General features: G+C 34.3%; 1 protein-coding gene across 1 annotated transcript; it reads left to right on the forward strand.

Annotated features, from left to right (window-relative positions):
* Window positions 1–3,322: 3,322 nt before the first annotated feature.
* LOC145635120 (uncharacterized) lies at window positions 3,323–10,551 on the forward strand. Its single transcript, XM_081686405.1, has 2 exons — window positions 3,323–3,867; window positions 9,441–10,551. The coding sequence occupies exons 1-2, from the start codon at window positions 3,347–3,349 to the stop codon at window positions 10,294–10,296; spliced, it is 1,377 nt and encodes a 458-aa protein (XP_081542531.1). The 5' UTR covers window positions 3,323–3,346; the 3' UTR covers window positions 10,297–10,551.
* Window positions 10,552–10,579: the final 28 nt, after the last annotated feature.

Genomic DNA, 10,579 nt, shown 5'->3' on the forward strand with positions numbered 1-10,579 from the left:
CTATTTTTTTTACTCGTATGTTCTAAATTCTTTACTCACACTTTCTATATTCAATATCAGTTTGTTCTAAATTTTTATTCACATGTTCATAATCTTAAATCAAGTGTTCTAAATGTTACTCATATGTTTAAAATTTCATAAAGCAAATTTTATAAATTTTTAATCACTTGTTCTAATTCTTAAATCAGATGTTCTAACATATTACTCACACAAATGTTCTAAATTATTACTCATATGTTCAAAATTTTAATTTGAGTCACATGTTCTAAATTTTAACTCGTATGTTCTAAATTTTTACCCACATGTTCTAAATTTTAAATCAGTTCTCATATAAGTATGGATTCTCACATATGGACCTATTCTCACCGGATCCCCCCTATATATATATATATATATATCAGATATTAAACAATGGTGTCTCTACCTCACCTTATTGCCATCATTTCCATGGTTATTTTTACCTCATTTTCAGTCCTCCCTGCCGCCATTGATGCTCAGTCATCAACATCAACCTTCACATTGTCTTCATCTCAACCTCACCTTCACCTTCCTCGACCGCCTCTCCTCCGCCGCCATTTCCATACTCTTCCTCCGAAGCTCTGCGTTTGCCTGATTTTCTCTCTCCTATCTACTCCATCACCAAAATCCTTGGCGGCGAACTCGGCTTCACTAACCTTGCTATGTCGTCGCACTCGCTCTCTCTGTCCTCCACCTGGGCACCTCGCACTCGTCGTGGCTCGGGGATGGGTGGGGGAGGGTCGCCGACACCAAGGAATGGGAGGGAGAAGGTTGCCAGCCGCCGGCAGGGGTTGGGCAGTGACAGTGTGTAGAGGATGGGAGTATGCTTTCTAAACCAGACTCACGTGAAACGGATTCACACAAAACCTTCTCTATTCTCATTCCTTAAAGATGGACTATATTAACTAAATGAGATATCTCTGATGTAGAGGTCATTTAGATTCGTGTACCTTTCCAATTAAAATATAATAACTAAATGAGAACGAAAAATAGGTATATATGTAATTTTGTGCAAACCTAAATGGGCATAATAATCTGGACTACTTTTTTCTACAAAATTGATAGGTTATAAAATTGGCCTTGTAAACTTATCTAATAGAGGAGGATGCCCCAATTTCATAAAATTTTCGTAAATAAACCAACAACTTTATTTAACTTTATTCAATTGTGGAGTCCACGATAATGTAAAAGTTATTGATTTATTTACGAAAATACCCCCAACGAAAAACAAATTTCATTTCTCAATATAAGAAACATGGAATTTCCCCCAATAGAGACCAGGCCATGTCCCTATCTCTCTCTATTAAAAGTTCTTATAAATTAATTCACAACATTAAACACACAACACACCCTTTTATTTTAGATTAGGCATGAATCATACTGGTGCTAAAAGTTGCATCTATCTGTGTCAAATAAATAAATAAATAAAATAAAATAAAAGTTGCATTATGCATCCATTATTTTAGAGTTTAAAGGAACTATAAAGTCAGGATTATTACGATAGTTAAACATAAGCTAATCAAAGATACGAGAATTTAATAAGGAGATTCAAGTTACACAGCTTAGTAAGTGTTGCCAGGTTGTTTGCTGCCACTATATATCTTGAGGATACACTCATTACACTGTAGGCTCTTCCATCCAGTCTGCACAGCTAACTCCCTGCCCACTTCGTATCGAATACGATACTTTACTCGGCTTTTGTCAGCCAAATTACTCAGTTAAGGTCTTGTTCTCTTTAGCTTATATATAGAGTATACTAAGGGGCCGTTTGGTTGGGGTTAATAATCAAAGGGAATCGGAATGAACTGATATCATTCTCTTTGTTGTTGTTTGTTTGTCACTTTTTTTATTCCCTCTACCCATTTTTATTTTTAAGTTCACCCATTTTTAGTCTACATTGATTCCCCACCCTCCCTAGACTTTCCCATTCTCTTTCCCTAGCCATCATACCCACCACCGTTGTACTTGCCGGAACTAGCCCAACCACCTCGCCACGGACCCAGTCCCCACCGCCGGACTCGCCGCACTTCCCCCACAACTCGCCGGAGCCCGCGCACCTCTCCCCTCGAAAATACCTCCCCTCCCCGGGAAAACTTCAATTCCACCACCACGCAAAAACCCTAGAAAACACCATCCCTCCCCTTTAAAACGCCGGCCGACCTTCCCCCACCCTCGAAACCCTAGCGGCTAGGGTTTCGAGGGAGGGGGGAAGGTCGGCCGGCGTTTTAGGGTTTCGAGGGAGGGGGGAAGGTCGGCCGGCGTTTTAAAGGGGAGGGATGGTGTTTTCTAGGGTTTTTGCGTGGTGGTGGAAGTTTTTCCGGGGAGGTTAGGGGCTGCGAGGTGTGGGGGAGGTGCGCCCAGGGCTGCCGATTCCCGTCGACGTCGTGGCTGGGCGGTGGGGTGGCTCCTGGTGGCTGGAAAAGTGAAGAAAGGGGATGTGTGGTGGTGGTGGTGATTCCCTTTGTTTATTGAAAACCAAACAACATAGTACTTGGAAAGGGTTTCATTCCATTCTCCTACATTCCCTTTGTTCATTCCATTCCGATTCCCCCGAGCGAACCAAACGACCCCTAATATATAGCTAAAATGTATAGGAATGTTTAGGAATTATAAGTTCAGAGCTTCATTTACCACACTTTATTCACTTATATTCTACATCTAATAACTTCTAACAAAATAAGTTTAGATCAATCAAACAAGACTTCATATATATTTAGCCAAATAAGTTCAAATAAGGGTTTGTTCTCATTGACCGAATAGGTGAAGTGAACTGAACTGAACTTATTAGACCTAAACTGAGCTAAACTAAACTGAATATTTTATAAGAGAAGGAAATTAGGAGCTGAACTAAATTGAATTTATTAGAGCTAAACTGAACTAAAAATAATTGTATGACAACAAGCTCTAAGAGAAGTTATATACGATAACTATAAATTATTGGTTAATTAATATGACATTAAGTAAGTGATTATGAGAATCAACAATCCAGAAAGAAGTATCAACATCTGACGAAACAAAATTGAACTACAATGGAATTCCACGTGAGGCAATACCGAAAAACGAGCTATAACTTCCAATTCTGAATAATTCTTTATAATTAAATAGATTAATCAAATTAAAAAAATTTTAAAAATAGATTAATTATTAAAAATCCTTCAATGTCACACTTTCATCGATTCAGATTGCGACACTGTTGTTCCCTTGCATGTGCCCCTCAAATTAATTCCCCCACCTTCCCTTATTTCTATTATTTTCGACACTTTTATTTATTTCTCAATTTCCTCACTATATATATCACCTAACTTTAATTCAATTCAAACTTTCAAACATGCCAGAAAAACCCACAAAAGTAAATAAAAAGATTGAAAACATGCAAGAAAAAATGAAACCCTCTTCTTCTTCAACTAAATGGGTCATAATTTATTCATCGAAACTCCGTTATTTTCTCAAAATGCGTCGGTTTTTCACTCAACCAAAAAAACCCACCAAGAAACCGGCTTTCGCTTGTGATTCTGATAAGCCTACTAATACAAATGACGAATTGTTATTAGAAGCGAAAGTGGAGGAAACAGAGGAGGCTGTGATGGAAGTAGAAAAGGATGATGATGATCGGGCCGAAAGCGCGGTGTTGCAAAGGGCGGTGAAGGAGCTATTGTTCGGAAAGTGGGAGGAAAAAGAAAGCGCCGTTAAAAAGATAAAGTGTTTAGCGTCGGAAAATGTTAAGATGAGAAAGTGTTTAGCTGAGTTGGGTGTTATTCCTCCTTTGGTTTCTATGGTTGGTTCTGACGTTATTTCTCGACGCTTGTTGGCTGTTCAAGCCTTGACTCACCTTGCTGATGGCACTTTTACGTAAGTCTTCTTCGCTTTCATTTCAACCCTTAGAGTTGCATATATCATTTTCCGGTTTTTATTACCTGTAACATAGATATTATTTTCATGATAATTTAAATGTTATTACTTGATTATTAACGTACACATGATATTTATCTTCTTCTTAATTCTTAGAGAAATACTAAAATTTTGTACGTTACTTGATGATCGGGTATTTTATCATGTAACATGTCCGTAGATATATTTGTCTAAAACCAAAACTCGAGTTGTGATTAGTTATGATAATTTGATAATAATTAGAATTTTAGTATGTTGTGTGTATATATGGCCACAAATGATATTATCGTAGATGACATCCAAAAATGATACGAAAAACTAAATTAGATGACATCCATCTATCCACTATCTGTCGTATATTATGTACAAGAAGAAACTAAATTAGTTTGATTAACTTATTACACAAATTGGGTTTTTATCCTCCTAATGAAAATTGAAAATATCCAAAGTTGGAGCAAGTTGTGTAGCTTGAGAATATGACATGGTAGTGAGCAATAAGGCATAGTAGTGCGCTTGCTCTATTTGGCTTCTTGTTTTATTTCCCTTTCCATTATTTGTTTCAAGAAGAAAGTGGGTCATTGGCTTTTAGTAGTTCTTTTTTTATGTAACCAAATTATAATTATGATGTGGGGTTATATACAATTTGCTTTGAATGCTATTTTTGTTAAATTGCACTTTTAAAAAGATAATAGATGCTATCAAGACTCCAAGAGAATTTAATTTCATTTTTTTTAATAACAAGTAGAAATTGCAAATTTTTTGGAGAGACATTATCTATAACAATAAAGGTCGTAATCTATTAATATTCCCTCTATCTCTTGAATTTGTTTGATGCTAATATCATAATATTACTCTGTGTAAGATCACATCTTTCAGATAAGGTGGGTGTAATGTGTAAATTTACTTAACTATGATCAAAAGTCACTCGGCCAAAATATAAGTTATTTAACAATTCATTGATAAAGTTTGCTCTCTTTACAAAACAACACTCATTAAAAATCACTTGTAAAGTATAAAGGTAAGACATTACTTGTTATAGAAATTACCCATAAAAAATCAATTCCAAAAATAGAAACTATTGTCAAAATAATGTGAAAGCTCCTCAAAGGCCTCTTCACCTTAAATATAGGAGTAATATTTAGTTTAAAGACAGTTGAAGTTCAGTCTGCAAAAATAAGTTTAGTTTAGTGGGAATAATTTTTATTTAGTAAAATTCTGTTTTTTCAAAGAACAAAATATAATTGAAAATTAGTAAAAATAAGCTTTAATTAGAAAAAAAAAAAGTGGAAAGCTAAACGTCGCCCTCGAATCTCTAACTAACGCCCGCAAAATAAACTAAAATTACAAATTTACCCTTTTTATAAAAAAATTACCCCCTCAATTTACCCCCTCTTCATCATACTACTATACCCACCACCACCACCACCTCCTCCTCTTTTAACCACCAACTCCTTACCTCCGGTTTCACGATCTACACAGCCGCGGTAATGACAAGTAAGGACAAAGGAAAGTCGATCGCCAACGGAGAAAATGTTTTTTATTTTATTTTTTTTGAATTTGCGGCAAACGCCTAGATTTTTCTCACGTCCTAGGCTCAAACGCCTAGTTCTTGTGAACAACCGTGTGGTTGTATGAAAAATCTGGGCGTTTGAGGTGAAACGCCTATTTTTTTAGAATACCCTAGGCTGAAACGCCTAGTTTTTTCGAATAGCCTGGGATGTTTCGAAAAAACTAGGCGTTTTAGCCTAGGGTATTCTAAAAAACTAGGCGTTTCAACCTAGGGTATTCTAAAAAACTAGGCGTTTCCTGGGTTTTGAATTTTTTTAAAAAAATTATCGCGACGTACCGATTTCATACGGTTTGACGAGCCTTCTACAAGCGTCTAAGGTTGTGTTTCTTGTATTTCGTCGTTGTCCATAAGATCTAACGAAATTGATTTTGCAAAATTTTAAAAATTTGTTTGATTTTGAAACTCACGGTGGTTTGGGTGGTTGTTCGATGAGCGTTGGTGGCCGTTGACCACTAGAGAGAACGGTAAAAAAATTTGTGTACAGTAAAAGTGTGAAATTGAGGTAAAATTAATTATTTTTTATAATTATTATAAGGATAAATACGTAATTTTATTTTATTTTACGTGCGTTAGTTAGATATTTGAGGGCGATATTTAACAACCCAAAAAAAATTCAATTTAATAAAAATAAATTTTGTTCAACAAAAATAATTTCTATTTAGCAAGAACAAGGTAAAGAAATCAAGGTTTAAATTTACATAACCCAAAGACAAGCATTAAAGTAAAATCGATGTACATCCAAGTTTCACAAAAGGTGTTATAGATTACCCAATAAAAACTCAATTTTGGGGATATTCCTTCGATTATGTGATTAGGTTTCATCATCAAACACTAATTTGACACATTCAAAATTCTAATCTTATTGGTGAATATCGCATTAGGATATAGTGGAAATCCACCTAATCATATGCAACTTAACAATCAAAATCGAATATGAGAACTATATAGTCTATAATTCTATATTGAAATAGAATTGCCTAATAATTGGTTAATTTTCTACTAATACTATCTTTTAGGTACTATGAGTAGGTGATGTTAGTATTAAACAAAATTAATTAAAGAACAAATCCACCATATACTATTATACTCCACCTTATAATCACCAAAATTACTGACAAGTTAGGTAATGACAGTAATTTAGAGTTTAAATTAATTAGGGCTTCAATTAAGAGGTACGAAAATCAAAGTTTTTTTAAAGTGGAAATTTGTAGCACCGACGTACGAAACACATTTTTGCTAGGTTGTCAAGATATAAACTGATGATAAACAAAGCACTACTTAAAATATAGTGAAATTCAAAGACACTTCCTTTGACTCCCTTTTTCATATGTTTAGTAATGGTCGATAAATGATGTTGATATCACAAAGAATTTTGTACCACTAACGTACAAATTGCATAATTGATAGTGAAAGATGATTTAGTTCAATTCATTCTTCTCAATTAATTGAGATTTATCTCTTTTTCCAAGTATAATACATCGGAATAATAGTCATGTATACGAGTATTTTGTTTAAATAATTGATGGTATTCTGTATGTTAAATTAAAATCAAGCTTTGCTTGGTAGAGTTGGTGGAGAACTCACCTCGTGACTTACCTTAAATAAATAAATAAACCCTATTGGTATTTTGTTTGTGATTTTTTTGCGTGCATAAAGATAGTTGTAATGGAAATATTTTTAAGTAAAAAAATAAATAGTTTTGATGCATGGGAATTGAAAAAAATCTGTAAGAAAAATTTAGTTGTTATTATCTAATTTCAGTATATACATGGTCTAAAAATTGATGCGTTATTAATTAGTAAATAAACTATATTGTTGTATTAAAAACTATAAAGCATAAATAAAGTATCTAAGCCCTTGAATTGAAGTCAATAATGTATGAATGTTAACTACCTTAATAAGTTAATATGAGGTATTCAAAATCAGAGATTGAATTTCGTTTACATTGTCGGCTTTCATGCCACCAAGATTTAAAGAGAGAATGAGATGAAATAGTTAAGAATAATGACAGGAACCGTAAGGTGCGGCTGCTGTCCACCAGGACCTAATGTGGTTGGAATAGTTGGGGTGGTGGAATGACACCCACCAGGCTGACATTTGCACACTCCAATAAGCACATACACAATTATATCTATCATTCATACTTAACTGGTATCATTAAGTTAGGGCACTAATTAATTTAATCATTAATAACTTTATCATATGATCTGATGACGGGTCATTTGTGTACATGAATTTTCTGATCTTGATCTCTTAAAGTCATTTTTTTGTGGGCATTTAGTTGACTTATTGATCAAAATATATATAATTCCAAGAAAGATCATATTATTTAACTGTGACACATCACCTTATATTATTCCACACCAATATAATGGTTGTGGACTTAATGGTCCATTTCAATTATGTAAGTTGATAATATTGTATTAAAATATTAATTGAATGTAGTAGATTAATGTAGGGTATAGATCCATCTTTTTATTCACTTTTGTAGTTTGTGGTGTTTAATGCTTTTGGATTTAAATTTTGTCTCTTGTGCTTGGATTTATTTTTAATTTCATTGAAGACAAGTTATTTCCATCCTTGCTTACTTTGTTCCAAAACGAGCTCAAACCAAAATACAAATATCCATTTTTTTTTTGTTATATAATAATCAACTAATATTTGAAATTTCAATATAATAATAAACAATTTTTTTATCACCCTTAACTTTATAGGCCCTGTTTGGTAATTAGCTGGTAGCTGATTGTATTAGCCGGTTGTAATAGTTGGTTTGACTAGATGGTTATAGTAGCTGGATTGACTAGTCGGTTATGATTAGTTAATTGTATAAAAATGTTTGGTAAATAGCTGATAATTGTTAGTTGTTTTAGTGTATTTAAGTAACAAAAAGCTTATTGTACAATAAGCTAATTTTAAAAAGCTCTTTTAATGAGCTTTTTCTAAAAGAGCTTTTTGAGCCCAAAAAGCTATTTTAATAAGCTATATACCAAACACCCAAATTAGCTTTTTTAATTGGTCAAACATCTAATTGGACAAAATAAGCTAAAAGCTCTTTAAAAAGCTTTTTACCAAACACACCCATAAATGATGATCATGACATAAATAATATGTATGCATAAGATATGTATGCATAAGAAACTAAACAAATACAAGAAACACAAATTTTTATATGTGGTCTGTTGTACCGTGCGGCATGGGTTACTTGAGTTTTTCAACCGGGGTTACTTGAGTTTCTCGGTAAGAGGTTACTTGAGTATTCCGGGGTTACTTGATTTTCTCGGTCAAGGGTTACTCGAGTTTTCGGAATTACTTGAGTTTCTCAGTCAGGGGTTACTCGAGTTTTTCGGTCAGGGGTTACTCGAGTTGTTAGGGTTACTCGAGTTTCTCGATCAGGAGTCAGGGCCAGTGAATCACCTGTGCAAAGAGACCAATTGCACAGGGCCTCACAATGCAAGGGGCCTCAAATCGGCAAAGTCCATTAATATTATAATCAAAGAGAAACAATTAGTCCAAGTTAATGACTTCAAGTGTTAAATATATTAGAACTCTCATATTTCTGACATTATATTATTAAACAATAGTGGGTAGGGCCCATTTTTTTTTTTTTTTTTTTTGTGATATGTTACATTTGAACAGGGCCTTCGTAATAGTGAGGACGACCCTGTCAGGAGTTACTCGCGCGAGTCATAATTTTTTGTATGCGGTCTGATAGAGAAACTCAAATATTCCCTGACTGAGTAACTTTTCAAATAAATACCTTAAACATACAAACATTTTTCCTATACAGCTTTACAAGTCATACTTAATTGATCGTCTTTCATTATCAACTGTCCAACATATTGTAGAATTTTTGAGATGTATTGTAAGCAAGTAATAAGCTAGGGCGGCATATATATATTGGGTTTAAAGGTCAAATGACCTATTCTTTTGCATGAATGCTAACGAATTTGAGTTGTATTTGCAGGAACAAAGCTCTGATATTAGAGGCAGGAATCTTAACAAAACTACCAACAAATATTGAAGAAATAGATGAACAATTTAGCCATGATCTTTCCCTACTACTCTTGTCCATATCCTCACTACTAAACTCTCAATTCCCTTTCAACCAATCCACACTTTTTTCGTTCTTACTAAACGTTCTTCAATCAAAGATAACCTCCGAAAATTCGAAAGAAGCATGCCTTGGCACCCTACACAATCTCTCAACCATGTTGGAGAACTCAGGACCATTGATCTCAAATCGAGTCGTCGACATTCTCTTGAGCCTACTATCTTCATCTAGGGAAATTATTTCGGAGCAAGCTCTTGCAACGATGGGAAACTTAGTGGTAACTATGATGGGAAAAAAGGCCTTAGAAGATAGCGCGATGATGCCAGAGTGTTTGATAGAGATACTAACATGGGATAACATGCCTAAATGTCAAGAGCTCTCAGCATATATATTAATGATCTTAGCTCACCAAAGCTCGAAACAAAGAGACAAGATGGCGAAATCAGGAATTGTACATACTTTACTAGAACTTGCCTTGTTGGGGAGCCCTTTAGCTCAAAAAAGAGCCCTAAAATTGTTACAATGGTTCAAAGATGAGAGACAAGTTAGGGTTGGACCGCACTCCGGGCCACAAACAAGGTTCGTTACACCGGGATCGCCTATGAGTGAAGGCGAAACGAGTGAAGGGAAGAGGTTGATGAAGAAGATGGTACAACAAAGCTTACATAAAAATATGGAGGTGATTACTAGAAGAGCAAATGCTACTGGGGAGACTTATAAGCTTAAGTCTTTGGTCATTAGTTCAAGTTCTAAGAGCTTGCCTTATTGATTAAGAGATTAATTTTCAAAGAGTTTTTAGTATGAAATTTTGGGATTCAAGAATGGCTCAATTTGCACATAGTTTTTAAAGCCTCAATTTGTTTCTCTTGCTTAGAGAAACTTAATACAGGGCAGAGGTTATAGTTTAATTTGTATTGAAGAGGACTTGTGTATTATTTTGGCTGTAAATTTGAATTGTTGATATGATAAAAAAAAAAATTAAAATATATTTTCTTCAATTCGTTTTATATATGTTAATTGCAACATGTGGACTTTTTACTATTTACGATGAA

Source organism: Chenopodium album, chromosome 6 (assembly GCF_948465745.1).
Source record: "Chenopodium album chromosome 6, dcCheAlbu1.1, whole genome shotgun sequence".
Lineage (NCBI taxonomy): Eukaryota > Viridiplantae > Streptophyta > Magnoliopsida > Caryophyllales > Amaranthaceae > Chenopodium > Chenopodium album.